We start from the raw sequence: 17,141 nt of genomic DNA, 5'->3' as shown, positions 1-17,141 counted from the left end.
TCTTTGGCCAAAGAGTGGCAGCAGTTGTTGTAATGTCCAGGGGCAGCCCATGCAGATGCAATGGCAGGAACAGGGATGGGGAAGGAACCTGGATCTGCCAGCATCGGGGGGGGGGGGGATTTTGCCTACAGCAGCAAAACAACTTGGGCCGACCCTGGCAGTGTCACTACAGGATAAAGCTGCTCGCCATAGCTGCCAAGTTTTCCCTTTTCTCCCGAGGAAGCCTATTCAGCATAATGGAAAATCCCTTTTAAAAAGGGATAACTTGGCAGCTCTCCCCACAACTACAACTCCGCCCTCCCCACAACGCTTGGAGAAAATGGGCTCATAGGGGGGCAGACAAGCAGCTGCAGGAGTGCTGGTCCTAGGGGAGCAGGTCTTTGGGGTGCTATCAGCACTGTGTGACCCCAGGAATCTCAAAAGCTGGAGCCAGTGTGACAGTTCAGTTCTTGAGCTAACCTATAAAAGAAGCTTTCCGTTCCCAAATCCATTTAGATGTTCTTGCTCTTATTGATTGTCTTTAAAAAATTGTCTGGATTGTCTTTCCTGGTTTTTTGTTCCCCTTCTCCCCCCACAAGCTGCAGCCCAATTCCCCCTGTGGTACAGTATGTATCTTAGAAATTTGCTTCTTCTTTTTTAAAAAAAAAAAAAAGCAAAGAGGTATTTCGGCTGGCAGCAATAAGAGTCAAATGTTAGCCTTGTATGCACTGCCACAAAGTACATTCCGTGCTTTTTCAAAAGATAATTTTTCAATCCAAAGATTTTCTCTGGTTATTGATCAATGGAGAACTCTCATAAATCCCACTGGGGCAATACATAAGATGGCTGACATCCAGCAAACTACAATTACCGGTATCTATAGACAACATGAAAGAAGCACAGAATGTTGTGTTTGTTCTTCTTGTCTAATTGCTGCAGATGAAGGGGAAAAGCTAGAATGATAACTTTATGAAAGGGTCAACTGATTTTTTTGGAGATACGTGAGCCATCTTCCCAAGAGTTATGGGTAGTATTGGCTACATCTAGCCCATCATTAGGGTCGCGGGTGGCGCTGTGGTCTAAACCAGTGTTTCCCAACCTTGGGTCTCCAGCTGTTTTTGGACTACAACTCCCATCATCCCTAGCTAGCAACACCAGTGGTCAGGGATGGTGGGAAATGTAGTCCGAAAACAGCTAGAGACCAAAGGTTGGGAAACATTGGTCTAAACCACAGAGCCTAGGGCTTGCCGATCAGAAGGCCGGCGGTTCGAATCCCTGCAACGGGGTGAGCTCCCGTTGCTCGGTCCCAGCTCCTGCCAACCTAGCAGTTCGAAAGCACGTCAAACTGCAAGTACGGTAGATAAATAGGTACCGCTCCGGCGGGAAGGTAAACGGCGTTTCCGTGTGCTGCTCTTGTTCTCCAGAAGTGGCTTAGTCATGCTGGCCACATGACCTGGAAGCTGTCTGCGGACAAACACTGGCTCCCTCAGCCAGTAAAGTGAGATGAGCGCCACAGCTCCAGAGTCGTCCGCGACTGGACCTAATTGTCAGGGGTATCTTTACCTTTTACCTTTACCTTAGCACATCATTACAACCTATCGTGTATTATGAGTGAAACTGAAAAACACAGAGTCTGAGACACAAATAAACCAGCTTTGTTTTGGATCCAGGGGTATGGGTGCAAAATGTTCTGTCTTACTCTCAGGTGACACTTCCTGATATATTACTTCTTGCGGGTGGGGGAAGTCCTTGAGAATCTAAGAACTCTTTACTGATTACTTAGGTTTGATTGTAGGGGGAAACCAGCCTGCCGCATCAGTTGACCAGAGTAAGAATAGGTGCTTTTCTTCTCCCTGCCAGAAAGAATCCTACTCCAGAGCTTATATTCACTCCTGTTTTCTTTTGCACTATTTCTTATTAGATTGAGATCTTCAGGGGGCAAGTGATTTAATATTTTAATCTTCAAACGGTGCTTAGTAAATGTTCACACTTTAAAAAATTGTTGTTCCCACAGAATATTTATTTATTTATTTATTTATTTATTTATAACATTTATATCCCACCTTTCCTCCAAGATGTTCAAGATGGCATACATTGTTTTTTTCCTCCTCCCCATTTTTATCCTCACAACAACCCTGCGAAGCAGATTATGCTTAGAGTGAATGACTGTCCCAAGGTCACTCAGTAAACTTAATGGGTGAGAAGGGATTTGAACCCTGGCTCTTGTCACATTCACAAAATATTGTGAGTTCCATTTAAAGTCAAAATGGCGAAATAAATGGATCCAGGGAGGGCAGGGGAGAGGAGGCAATAATATTCCCTTCAATATTTTGGAAATAAACCTCTGAACTTTCATTGCCTGGTGATTTGTTCTTATATTCCCTCGCAACTTTGCAGATTGAGGTCTGGTTGTTCATCCTAGTGTTCCCTTTTGGAAATAAAGATTCCCAGACTGTGTTTCTCAGGCCTGATCAACTTGTCACACACAGCAAAGGTGTTTAAAGTGAACTTCAAATTCACTTCCCAGTTCTGCCCCCAAACCACAACATGACACTGTTCTTTATACCTCTAGTAATTAGGAGAAGTTGTCAAACAGGCTTTATTACATATTTCATGAGTTGGTGGCTGAGTAAAGCACAGCTGACTTAATCCCATGGTGACTGCAGAATAATTTTCTATAGTATATCTGATATTTATTATTAGTGCCATTTAATCTGGAGCTGCTGAATAAGTAGCATTTCACAAAACATGCAAACTTTCATTTGTTTTAATATGGTCCTTCTGAAATTATCTTAATGTTTCTGCACTGAAGAAAGGATTGGATCAAGTCACCTGAGGAGCTATACATAGTACAAACAAAATAATCCCTGCTAGGATATCTTTTTTAAAAAGTAGTACTTAAATAGGCATCCACAGGAAAATGAATTTTACCTCCATAACATTGCTGAGCTGCTGTGTTTTAACTTCATGCATCACAATTCTCAGCAGTTGCAATTCTTCATCAAACAAACCCCACAGCAGTTGTAAGTAAATAATAATAATAATAATAATAATAATAATAATAATAATAATAATAATAATAATAATTTATTATTTATACCCTGCCCATCTGGCTGGGTTTCCCCAGCCACTCTGGGCGGCTTCCAACAGAAAAATAAAACACAGTAATCTATTAAACATTAAAAGCCTCCCTGAACAGGGCTGCCTTCAGATGTCTTCTAAAAGTCTGGTAGTTGTTTTCCTCTTTGACATCTGTTGGGAGGGCGTTCCACAGGGTAGGCGCCACCACCAAGAAGGCCCTCTGCCTAGTTCCCTGCAACTTGGCTTCTCGCAACGAGGGAACCGCCAGAAGGCCCTCAGTGCTGGACCTCAGTGTCCGGGCAGAATGAAATAAATCCATTCATATTTGAGAATGCATTTGATCTGCAAACAGATTGACTATATTGTTGAGATTATGGAGTTCTAAAAATGTTGCAGAGTTTGAAAGGACTATATTCTGATCCACTGCAAGGCACAAAGTATATTACTTATTTACCAGATGCCTTCATCTGCCCCAGATGCAACAAAACATGACTCCCCCATGTCAGTCTCCACAGTCACAGCAGGTGCTGTAACTTTCCAACCGTTTGACTTCATCCCCCAAAAAAAGACGAATGCCGCTCGGCATCACTGTGAAATAGTCTCTCTCAGACCCATTCTCACAAGTCAGCTCAGGAGAATACCATGGTCTATGGCAGTGTGGTCCAAGGCATCGCCTGAGAGCCACATGTGGCGCTCAAGGCCTTTTTTGGCAGCCCCCAGAAACATTTGATACCCCGCTCCGCACTTGGGCTGCCTTCCCAAAGCTGGGTAAAAGCCCACCTTCCCAAAGCCACCTCCTTGCTTACACAGCTTTGGGAAGGCAGCACAAAGGTTGGAGGAGGCATCAAATTTTGGCCTGGCTCCCCCCCACCCTGCCATACAACAAGGCAGCGTGCGGCAAACAGGTTCTGTACTGAAGTACTCTTGTGGCCCAGAGTGGGGAAACCCAGCCAGATGGGTGGGGTATAAATAATAAATTATTATATTATTATTACTTGGTTTGGGAGGTTGGACCATCCTGGTCTATGGTCTATGGTATCAAAAGCCACCAACAGGGTTGCACTCCCCATGTCCTTCTCCCAATAAAGGTGATCAAGGCCTATTCGGACCCATAGCCGCCATGTCTGTAGGCAAACTCAATTTTGTTAACTAAACATAAATCTTTAAATGTGACCTGATCAATATACAAACTCATTCCAGGCTTCTCATGAACTCTGTTCATCATACTGAAAAATCAGTTGCTGAAAGATCTGATTCATTAACACTGTTGTTTAAATTTCAAATGGAATATGTTGTTTTATTTACCAATTTAAAGAACCAAAATTCATCCATCAGCTAGACTCAAAACCTTAATTAAATTGGCAAAAACTCAACTTTGTTCCGTCATATGTTCATCAATCAAATAAATAAATGGTCAATGATTACATTTAGTTAATTAAGTCCATTTAGCTTAAGAGCATCTTGCGCAAAACACAACTCCTTTAAACACTTGCTTCCGATAAGGCAACTCTGTGCTTTAAATGGTTGCGTGTGCATTTTCATTAAGCAAAAAGCCAAACAATGATTTTAAAAAGAAATAAGCTGGCAGGGAGCTGTGGTTCCTTATTCTAAGACCAGGGTCTCTAGCCCTTATCTTTAACTCTTGTCATGGAAGAGGAGCTCACCAAAGAGGGGTGACCCTGGTTCAGCTGGGCCTCTCTGGCAGTACACGAACCATGATGGCTGCTTGCTTTGAATTGTTTTCCAGAAGCTTAAAAAAGGTCCTTTAAATAAATGTTTATAAAGGATCTGGGTGAAATGAGGGTGCAACTTGCTGTTTCCTCCCTCCTCAGTTCCAAAAGAGGGAGAACCCTTTGCAGTGGCTGGCTGGAGAGCCATCAGGCAAGAACGCCTTAGTTACATCTCATTTGAATTACTGTAATGTGTTCTACGTGGGGCTGCCTTTGGAAATTTGCCACACCTAAATTCCACATTATTTCCACATTATTTCACACCTAAAATAATGATTAAACACAAAAAAGTGGTGCCCAAATTAGACGTCACCAGCAGAAGCTCTGAAGACCCCAGCAGCATCCAATAGAAAGCCTGATCGCACGCTCCCACCTCCAAACACCACAAAAGCAGATCCCACACTGCAACTACCAAAGACACACGGCCATCGCCTCCTCAAAGCCTGCCCCCCATTTTAACTGCCACCCGACTCAAATCGCCCCTTCTAATGTTATAATCTTCAGTTTCTGAGCGGGGGACGGGCAGGGAAGGGATGTAGATTGGATGGTGTGTGTTTGTGTGTGATGTGGTTTGCGGGAACCGGATAGTGGTTTTTTTCCCAGCGGGGGACGGTCGGGGAGTGGATGGTGGGGCTGTAGTGTTTTGGTCGGTGTGTATGTGAGTGTTGTGGACTTACCGGACTGTACTTCCGTCTATTTTTGGAGGGGGGACGGGCTGGGAGGGGATTTTCCTCGACTCCTGTGTGTGTGTTGGGTTTTCGGGCTACTGATCGGGTTTTTTTCCAACGGGGGACGCTCGGGAAGGGGATGGTGGGGGGTGTACTGCTTCGGGCGGTGTGTGTGAGAGTGTTGTGGACTTAACGGGATCTACTTCAATCTTTTTTTGGAGGGGGGGACAGGTTTGGAGGAGATTTTACTCAGCTGGTGTCTGTGTGTCTTGCTGTGTTTTCGGACTACGGATCGATTTTTTTTTTAAATGGGGGACAGTCACTAAAAAAACCCCCAAACCAAACCAACAAACAAACAACAATCGTAATAACTCAAAAAATATATACCCAAAAATCCAAGGACAAAGTTAATACATCCGGACAAAAAGAATACATCCAATTTTTTTTAAAAAAACAAGCCATTACCTTTCTAAATACAAATGATTTCAAAACTCAAAAAAAAAAAAAAAACACAGCAACGCGTGGCCGGGTCAGCTAGTACAGATTCAATACACAACACCCAGGACAGCAGACTAACCTGTAAGTCTTTCCAAGGCATCAAATCCATGCTTTAGTGCAATAATATCAAGGAAAGAAACAGTCCCATCCTCAAACCTGCATGAATTGAAAAAAGAGAGAGAGAATCACATTGCAATCAACTTTTGTTGCTATTCATTTACACACTATAAAAATCAAAAGTTATTTAGCAAAAATTCATAAACCTTAGGAAGGTATTGACCTAGCTATGGGAATATATATATTCAGTATTAAATTACAGAAAAGGGATTTGCTAGACTTTTCAGGTATTTCATGGAGCATAGCCAAATATATATAGCAACCAAACAAAATATCACCATAGCCAAAGTGAATTTGGTAGAACTGCCATTTTTCTCATCTAATAAATCTTAAATCAGTCTTGACTCTTGACTATGGGAAGAAAATCCAAAATGACTCCATGTATCTGCCATCCCAAGTTGGGAATTTGGCTTTCTTGTACTGTACAATTTTTCTTCCTCAAGAGACTATCTGATGAATCTCTCCTGTAACACATCACCATAAGGGAGAGCTCAACCAGGGTACAAATATCCTTTCTTTGTAGGGACTTATTTTGACATGGTTACCTTAATCCCCCCTGTAGAATTTGAACAAGGTCTTATTGGGACTAAGAAACTGTATTAATTAAAACTCAGATATGTAACATATTAATCTCTCTAGAGAGACCAATCCCAGGTTTAAAGAACCCATAATAAACCTTACTTGCATTTGTAGGTTTGAAGGAAGATAATTAGAACAGACTGTCAAAATACTTCAATTAAGTTTCCAACAGTAATTATTGGGCAGACCAATCCCAAAAGTGCTTGACTTAGCATGAGCCCACTAAGAAACAAGATCTGCAGGGCGTTAGGGGAGAAAAAGAAAATGATCACTGATGCCAGAGAAGCGGGGGTTCTTGATACATACTACAAGTTGGTATACTTTGCATCAACTTTTAATTCAGCACATGCACAAAAAAAACCGCAATTGCAATTGCAATTTATCATCTTGCAGTACAGAGATCTCACACAAGGGAGAAATCACAAACCTGTGCTCCAAATCTGCTGGCTAGGAGGCTTTAGAAAAATAGTTCAGTCTTACTTAGGACTGTGGGTGGTATAATTTGCTCCTCTCTCTCTCTCTCTCTCTCTCTTTGAAAGAAAACTGAGATGTGTTCGTGTCTGTGAGACACTGGCAAGTAGTTGCAAATATGTTAACAGCGAAAGAGACTCAGCTAAATCATGTTTGATGTGTTTTTCATTTCCATGTATTTTGTGGAGACATTTATTTCACCCACCCACCCACCCACCCACCCACCCCACAATACTGCTTACTCCCTACTTGCACAGGGGTTATGTTCTGAGCCCTCCCCACGTTAAATCACATAAAGTGGGGAGCATTCTCTAAACATCCTTTAAACGCCCTCTCTGCCACTCTTACTCCAACCCACACCAAAAATACTGTATCCAAAAATGACCACCACTAGAATTGAAGCTCTGGGGCCAACAGGAGGCTGGAGGATGTGCAGGAAAAAGGCTGCTGCTGCTTTGCTATCCCGCACGCCAGCTGTTAGGTGGAGAGGCTTCAGCAGCCTAAACAAAGCTCCGCATCACCTCTGGTCTCTTCAGGGCTTCTTCCGCACTCACTGACATCCCCTTCAGGCCCCGGGGAGCATCTCCTAGGGAGCCTAAGGGACTCTCCAGCTCTCTCCTGCCATTTCTGGGTATGAATTAGATTATGTAATTATTTCCTGGTGCCGCATATATATGTATGTGGTTGTGCATGAGTAGAACATGTGTAAGTGGGGGGATGCCTGTACTATAAAATGATTCCTCATATAAGAAACAGGAAGTTTTCATGGGGTTAAATTGCCTTGTATGTGCAAACTGTTTTTGTGAGATGTGTAAGTTCTCCAAAACCAAACATAAATGAAAAAATGGGAAGTTCCACCACTATGCTCTGCATACTTCTCTCCATCTCTCTGCCTTAAACGTAGATCATGTAGGTGGACTATCAGGAAAAAATACTGTACAGGAAGAAGTTACAGGTAGGTAGCCATGTTGGTCTGATGCAGTCAAAACAAACAAACAAACAAAAAATCATTCCAGGAGGAAGAAACAGGAAGAAGCTACTGTAAAACAATCACTGTACAAACTGAATATGACCACAAACAGAGACTGGTGGTCCTGTTGATTTCAACAGAATTTGAAGTGCATGGAAATGGGTAACTGGACTGTGGCTAAAGAAACAAAATACTGTAAGTATAAAATTTGGTTCATGGCTTTCTACGGAAATAAAACCTGAATATCCATTTTAGGATTGGCAGATTCTCTCCCTAAGGGGGGCGGGGAACGAAGATCCCCCAGACATAATGCAGGAACATTCCAGCCGCCTCCCGACGTGATTCATGACCCGAGTCTGTCTGTAGAGATCAGGCACATGTTCCATAAATCTTGCAGAGTAAACACAGCGGAGTGAGGCCAGAGGTTGTGCACTAAAACTACTTTATTGCTAAGAGTTAAGCGGAACAAAGGAAAACATGTCTCCTCTCGCTGAAAGAAGTCCGAAGGAAAAAAATACAACAACGGAAACAGGAAACAGCATCACATCCTATCCCGTGATTCCAACAGTGCTGTGCTGGAATGTGCAAACACAGTCTTGTGACTGTCTAACTGCACAATGAGAGAAAATAGAAAGCTAACCCCCCCCCCCCACTTCTATGTATCTCCCTGGGCCGTGTGTCAAAACAATCGCAGTTTCTGTACATAAGTTCAGTGTTGTTCTTTGGGAACAACATTGGACAACAAATCAGCAGGAATTTCATTTCCTGGCATGCAGGACACCGTTACAAGTCCAGTCTGAACACATTCTCTTGCACATCATAATTTCAACTGCAAGTCCTTTGTGCTTTGCTTACAACTCTCAGAAGTTAGCAAAGCCAAACATGCTTTGTTGTCCTGATAAACCTGTATAGGACACTCTACATGAATTCTCATGTCTTTACCCAATTGCAACCACCATTCACATTCCATAAGTGAATATGACAGTGCATTGAGTGGGCCCACTCTAAGAAGAGATCAAAAATGAACTCAGAGGGTCCGTTGGATGTGACACAATTATGTCATACCCACATCCTGCTCATGACATGCCCTGTTTTTACCTGCTCTGCTGTTATAACTGCCAGAGATTCATTTATGTCACTCTAGCATTGCACTAATACCTCTTATGAACCCATTTGCAAGTTTGAATTTCAGCAACACAAGATTTAACCCTGGGTTGGGAGATTTTCATATCACTTTTCCTTTGGGAGCACAGTCACAAGAATCCTCCATACTGGGCTAAAAGTAGATTAGCTACCAAGGCTTCAATAAAGCTTGTTCCTTGCTGGAGAATTATATAGTATTTTTTTTATCCTGCCTTTCCACTCAACAGATACACAATGTGCCTTACTAACATAAATTTTTTAGTAAGTTCCCTTTGTAACTAACCACATTAAAACCCCATTATTTCTACAATTAACACAACAAAAGGAAAGCTCCAAGGTAGAAACATTTACTCTCCAAAGGTATGAGCTAGGGTCATGGGCTCTGCGAAGCAGAGCATTTCATGAACAAGGTTTCACTGCCACAAATTACTTGCCCCGATTGGGTTGCCACCACAGCACTTGAGATGGGAAAGAAAAGAGCAGGGGTCGATCAGAAGATCGCAATGTTGGCATATACTATAGCAATAACATACTGAACTTCAGGCCCAGAATCCAAATGTGGCCCTCCAGCATTCTGCACCTGGCCCCTGGGATTCTTCCCAAGCAATGCCTCTGCCCTGGTCACACCCCTCACTGGCTCCCCGAGTGCTTTGGCCTTGCTGGAAATGTCATGGAAATTGGACAATCCCCCTTGTTTCATTGAATGGAGAGCATAGCTGCCAAGTTCCAGCCTGAGAAATAAGGGACTGGACCGGAAGTAGCAGACCGGAAGTAGCACTGCCGCCATTTTGGAACTGGGCGGAGCATGCTCAGAAGCTACTTTTGATGCTGCTCTGCCCTGTTCCAAAATGGCCGCCGCACCAGACGTCACGCTGCAGCCATTTTGGAACTGGGCAAAGCAGCATCAAAAGTCGCTTCTGAGCATGCTCCGCCCAGTTCCAAAATGGCCACCGCGCCAGAATAAACCGGTAAAAAACAAAAAAAAATCAGTTTTTTCGGCTGGGAACAGCTGGAAAAATGGGGGTTTCCCAGGGAATACGGGAGACTTGGCAGCTATGATGGAGAGAGGTGTTTGTATGAACTTTTACATGGCAAAATTGTAGCCTACTGCACATAGGTAAGAGTTGTGTACTGTATGTTGCTCAACTCACCTGCCAGGGGCACAGACTTGCCCCCCATGTTGAGGGGGCCCAGTATCGCATGATGTCATACACATGTGCCCCTCTACGCGTCCTGCCCCCTCCCAGTGCATGAGTGCTCACCTGGTGGTGGCAGTGGGCAGGCTATGCAGATATTCACCTTCCACATACCACGCCCCCTGCACAAGCTCTCACCCAGCAACAGCAGGGGGGGTGCGTGGAGGGTGATCTTCACCCTCTGTGCATCCCACGCCCGCCTGGCAGCACCAGGCTACAAAAGATAGCAGCGGGGCTCAGCCCCCTACCCATAAATAATGAGGGGGCTGAAGCCCTTTCCACACCCTATGGTTGGCGCCACTGGGCCCTGCCCAACACTGGCAAGCGGCCTATGAGGCAATGAGCCCTTGGGCTGGAAATGTTTCTCTACCTCAGTAATGAATAATAGGCACACACTCTAATGTGCCCCAGGTCATGTAGGGCTTTAAAGGTCAGTATCAACCTTAAATCTAACTCGGAAACAAACTAGCAGCCAGTGAAGCTCTGCTATATGGGGTTAAATATTTTATCTATACATACTTCTTACCCTGTCTTTTCCTGACTATTTCCACAGCTGAGCATTGGCAGCTGGGTGACACAAAACACACACACACACACATATGCATTCAATGCAGTAACATTTGTAAAGCAAACAGTTGAAACTTTTCCAAATATTTTGCTATCTTAACCTCAGCCTGTTAGGATTTTTCAGGTCATGCAGATATATTGCCTTGATTTACTGCCTAAGTTTATGAAAGTATGTTTTTCCCTGTACATATTAATGTTTGCCTCTATAGGTTGCAATTACTAGGCAAAATCCCAGCTGTGATTACATTTCAGTTATAATTAATGACAACTGAGTCAAAGTTATTATGATGCTATTTGTCATACTGCCTGAAATGTAATATGGAACATAATACTAAGACCCACTTCTGTGTGACAGTTACTCAGCAACTAAGTCTTCTTAAGATGCCCTGCTGAACATCTTGAAAGCTAACTATATGCAGATTATTTCACAGAAAAGCAGCTTCAGGCTAAAAACACAGGGAGAAGTTTCCAAAACCCAGTAGAAAGTGCTTGAATCGATGTCATTGTTTAGTGAAATATGATAATTAACTAATTTAGACATGCAGAGAAAGCTAAAGGATGAAATGGGAAAAAAGTTACTGAATGGTTCCAACTAGATGTGAAGAGAGGCAGCACTTTCCAGAGTAAGGCAAATTAAAATGAATTTCATTTTCTCCTTCCTTCTTTCCACATTAACACAAGCCTGTTTTGGCATGCCTGTTTTGGGTTGGGGTAATCCTTGGGAGTGTCTGATCAAGTTTACTGTCCTGACACTGAATCAAACTCAAGCATCACCCGATTACTGAATCCAACTTCTTAACTAGCAATTGAATTTATGAACTTCAGCACAGTTGTATGAGGCCATCAATTAGCCTTTGGAGAATTGCTAGGGTTACTTCTCTTATATCTGCTCAAGGGCTGCCCTGAGGGAAGTCAGAAGAGAAAAAGTCTATGTTCTATCAACCTGCCTGAGAAAATCTGCATTTCTTTGTTTTAGTATATAAAAACTGGGTAACTTGGCAGGAAGATGGTTGTTGTTGTTTAGTCGTGTCCAACTCTTTGTGACCCCATGGACCAGAGCACGCCAGGCACTCCTGCCCTTCACTGCCTCCCGCAGTTTGGTCAAACTCATGTTCGTAGCTTCGAGAACACTGTCCAACCATCTCATCCTCTGTCGTCCCCTTCTCCTAGTGCCCTCCATCTTTCCCAACATCTTTCCCAGGAAGATGGTATATAAATGCAATAAATAAATGCATAACATCTTGTGACATTGGTACATTTGTCTACAGAAATACAGTGAGCTTTAAGGGCTGGAAGCAATGGCGTGCGGTCCAGCAACTAGTGGGAGTAGCCTAGCCCCCTTAATGCTCGCCAGCAGCAGTACCTTTCCATGTACCTGCTTAGCCAGGGTCTCTAGGCTCTGTGTGTGTGTGTGTGTGCGCGCGCGCGCGGGAATAGCCGGGGGGGGGAGGAAGCCCCAAAATCTATAAAAATACATAGCTGAGGTTCTGCCCCCCACCCAACAACAGGCCTGTCCCCCTAACAAAAATCCTGGCTATGCCCATGTGTGCATATGCATCTGCGTCTGCCTGTCTCTCTGATTACCTCCACAAAGGCTGCAAAACCGCATGACCCTGCAGAGCAATACACACCAATGAGCAGAAAGTGGCTGCTTGAAGCAGAACTGCAGCCCCTTCTCCTTCCTTTTAAAGGAAGAGCAGTCGGAAAGCCTGAGGTGCCTATGGGGTGGGAGTGGAAGACAAGATACCGGGTTTTGCAGTAGGGGTTAACAGGACATCCCCTGGGGTTGCTGGCCAGATTAGTCTAATGGCCACAGGGGGATTGGACAGTTTGTTGGGGGTGGGGAGTCATGTTGCAAGTTAATGGTTGATAGTGATAGCGGGTATAAATTCTTTGTGTGCAGCTTTTAGTTTCACTTTTGCCAGTGCAACGGGTCACCCGCCCGTCCACCCTCTTTAAGGTCCTTATGCTTTGACATTGCTATGCTTGTCATGGGGCCGCCTGCTTTGGGGAAGGGGCCCGGTAGGAATTTTGTCCATTTGGCTGATTGGCTGTTGCCATTTGGTTTTTGCCTACTGCATAGCAAATCGTCACAATTTGTAAGGTTGGCAGTTAGGCATTGGTTAAAAAAATTGTTGGAAAGGCTGGGCCTACTCCTCAAAATTGCTGCTGCTTATAGGGGTATTCCATTAAAGGAATCCTGGGGCTCAACGGGCTCTCATCTGTACCCCCACAAGGGGCTAGGGCCATACAAGAGCAAGAGCCTCGGGGAACATTCGGGGAGAGGTGAAGGGCCATCCTCTCTCAGGGGGTGTTTACCTACTGACTTCCCTAGGTGGCTAGGGATGTCAGATCTGTCCCAGGGTGGGGGGACAGATGGATGAACCAATGCCTAAGCAACCACTCACATTTGGTTGTATTTTAAATAAAGTTGTGGCCAAAATAATGCCAAAAACCTTAAACTTAAATTGCTTTGTGATGTGTGATTTATTGGGGGGATGTCCTTGACACGCAACCTCGACACGCAACCCTGCAACCTTCATATTTCACTTCCTCCCTCATCTCCTTCAGCCTCTGTGTGTGTGTGTGTTTTGAAAGCATGGTGTTTTAATAAAACAACCCCCTCGCCCCAATCTGCCAGAACCTGAAAGAACAGCAGCAACATTCAACAACTAACAACACAATCATAGGGAGATGATGAAGAAAGGGTGTGTGTGTGTTTAAAATGGTGTTTTTTTTAGTGGGGTGTGTGTGTGTGGAATCCACCCTTCCGCCTGGGGTTGTCAAAGCAAAGCCAAAGGTTTTTTTTCTTTTTGCAAGGTGCTAGGAATTGGCAAATTGACTGGCTGGAGGATGGACTTCCTTGGGAGACTGTGGACTCTCCTTCATTGAAGGTTTCTAGGCATCTGCCAGGGATGCTTGAGTGGAGATTCCTGCCTTGCACACAATTGGACTAAGTGACCCTTGGGGTCCCCAACTGTACAACCCTAACTGTTCCCCTATGAAAAATTTCACCGCACGCCACCGGCTGAAAGGGGATTTGAACAGCAGCTTCCCCCTCTTTTCCCTCTACCTCATAAAGCCAAGGAGTTCACATTCTAAGGAGACACAGATAATGCAGGAGGACAGCTATTAGCATCACAAAATACTCCTCCAGCCATTTCAATAAAACCTCATATCCAAAGTAAGGGAAGCAATATTTTAAGTGGGCAGAGGGAGGGAAACAAGAATAGTCCAGAAATGTTCTGAGTAGCAATATATTCTTCAAACAGGCTTTTCATACCTACTAGAAGGGGGAAATTGCATTGCTTTGGTGTCCTAATCAGAAATGCCTGTGTTGGAATTAGTCTTGTTCCTGAGAACTCTGCAGAATAAAAAAAGTGTGACTTCTCTAGTGATTTTTGCCCCATTTTTCATTGTAAATGGATTTAAGGCAAGCTACTAAAGTGAATTATTTTACCAACATATTCTGCTCCACAAATTAATACTAAACATATAAACTCTTTCCTTGTTACAAGATTTTAGAACACAGCCTTCCATGTCACTTCCTACCTCCACATCTTTTTTAGAATGTAATTTATTAAATATGCTGTAAAGGTAAAGGGACTCCTGACCGACTCGTGACCGACTCTGGGGTTGCGGCACTCATCTCGCGTTACTGGCCAAGGGAGCCAGCGTATAGCTTCCAGGTCATGTGGCCAGCATGACAAAGCCACTTCTGGTGAACCAGAGCAGCGCACGGAAACGCCGTTTACCTTCCTGCCGGAGCGATACCTATTTATCTACTTGCACTTTGATGTGCTTTCGAACTGCTAGGTTGGCAGGAGCTGGGACCAAGCACTGGGAGCTCATCCCGTTGCGGGGATTCAAACCACCGACCTTCTGCTTGGCAAGCCCTAGGCCCTGTGGTTTAACCCACAGCGCCACCCGCGTCCCTTTAAATATGCTGTAATAGCTCCCAAATATATTTCAATTCCTGCCATGTGAATGGAGGTCTTGATTCAAAACCATTGAAAATTAAATTCCTTGTATCATTCCCCCCCCCCCCAATCTGGGGAAGATTCATACCTCACACCACATGAATTTAAAACTTTTGTTGCTTTGGTGGAAACATTGCCACTGTTGGAAATAAAAACAATCCAAATGTTGCCCAGTAAACAATTAGTTAATAAACAATGTATCTGCAAATAAAAGTAACAATCCATCGCTCTGATTCAGAGTCTCGAAAGTTCTCAAAGGAGGTCCTCTGTATACTCTGCCACAATCATTTCAATAGAGAGAATGCACACATCAATCCATTTCCTAAGCATCCTGTATCATTTTGGGGGCCATAATCCACAGCCAAATGTAAAGGCTTACATCAGGAAGCATTCCAGGTTAGACTATCCAACAATAAAAAATATTAACATGCATTTTAAGAGCTCTTCCAGTTTCCACACATTTATCCAGTAAACACATAGAACCATCCCAAACATAGCCTCAGGTTCTAAACAGTGTACCAATTCCTAAACATAGAAGTGTACATATTTACAAAAGAATATATGTGCCAAAGAGGCAAAGTACTGGAGGTTTGCGATGTGGAAACTAGGGTCTACAGCACTCATGCTAACTTGAACAAACATGTCATGAACCAAAGGAACATCACGTCCTTGTCTGACATGTAATTTCTTATCTTACACTAAGCATATATTGAACATTTGCTCCTGTGTTACAGCTCTAGGTCACTCTGACACCATAATCTAAAAGCCCTTGCTTACAACATTCACAGGTGGCAATGCCAAGCTGAAGACCGTTGGGCAAACCGTTCTGGGAGAAAAAAATATATATCTATTAACATTCTCTGCATAATAGCTCTAACTGCCACACACTGGTGACAAATGTGGCACAAGTAGCAATGCTGACCCCTGCATTAGTTCACACGTGCAAGGCACCAGCATTGTGGGGCAATCTCTCCATCTACTCCATTTTACTGTCAGACAGAACAATGGACCATGCTCCATAATCATGTGTATTTCAAGAAATTGTGCTCAGGAGCTTAATTTATTCTCTTAAGGACATCACAGTTCTTTAGATAGTTAACAAGGCCACAGATAATCTTACTCACAGGGACATTCTGTTTGATGGTGTCTTCGATAATGATTGAATGAAGCCTGGTATTTCCCCAGAAAATGATGGGAAATAAAGTGTGTGTGTTAAATTCTCCATGTGTGAGAATAAAATTTGAACAGGCAAAAAACCCCAGTGCTCACAGGCCCAAAACTCAGTGTTCATGGATTCTACAACTCATTCCTGATTTGTACGCCTATGTGTTTTACATTTTATGCACTGGTGCCCTATTCAAATGCTATGGCTTTAGATGCATGTCTCAAAGAATATGCACATCCAGTGGGTGGGGTGGGGTGGGGTGGGAAGAGTCTGTCTTGCTCTCCCACCAGGAGGGCATTATAAAAAACAATTCCCCTTTTAAGCAGCTTTTGGCTTAAACAAGTGTAACCACTATTTCAATAAACACAATGGAGAACTATTCTAAGAAATAAGATTCTAAAACCCAAACTAAATATGGAGCACAATAACAGTGCTCCCTCTTTCTACCCTGCCAGAGATAATAGAATCACAGAATTGTAAAATTGGAAGGGACCTTGATACTCATCTGATCCAACCCCTGCAACTAAATCATACATGGCAGATGACCATTCAAACTCTGCTTAAAAACCTCCAAGGAAGGAGAGTCCACCACTTTCCAGGGGATTCCGTTCCACTGTCAAACAGCTCTTACTGTCAGAAAGCTCTTCCTGATGTTTAGTTGGAATCTAGTGGTACAGGTCCTACCCTCCACAGCAGGAGAAAACTCTACCTTCCAAGTGTGACAGCCCTTCAGGTATGTTAAGACATTCCTGTTTAGAAGGTTCTTTTTAACAGCTAGAAGGCCTCCCTAGGGAAAGTTTCCAAAGTCAGGGAGCCCCAAAAGAAAAGGCCCTGAATCTCATTGTCCCTTTCCATACATCCTCCTAAGAGCAGGTAACTAGGTTATATTTTGGGTGGGCTTTGGAATTCATAAGCAATCCTGGCTGTAAATTCTGCGCTGCCTTCTGTGTACAAAGAAGTATTGAACTCAATGGAACCAAGCATGAATATCTAAGCA

The 17,141-nt window shown here is 43.6% G+C and overlaps 1 protein-coding gene across 1 annotated transcript in view; it reads right to left on the bottom strand.

Annotated features, from left to right (window-relative positions):
- The window catches only part of MOCOS (molybdenum cofactor sulfurase), an 87,832-nt gene that overhangs the window by 52,018 nt on the left and 18,673 nt on the right, over positions 1–17,141 (bottom strand). Inside the window, exon 5 of the mRNA XM_035135079.2 lies at positions 6,036–6,112. Coding sequence (XP_034990970.1) covers positions 6,036–6,112 — 77 coding nt within the window. The remainder of the gene's footprint in view (positions 1–6,035; positions 6,113–17,141) is intronic.

This window comes from Zootoca vivipara, chromosome 13 (genome assembly GCF_963506605.1).
Source record: "Zootoca vivipara chromosome 13, rZooViv1.1, whole genome shotgun sequence".
Classification (NCBI taxonomy): Eukaryota; Metazoa; Chordata; class Lepidosauria; order Squamata; family Lacertidae; genus Zootoca; species Zootoca vivipara.
The sequence above is the reverse complement of the archived record's forward strand: the minus strand, read 5'-3'. Positions and strand labels throughout refer to the sequence as shown.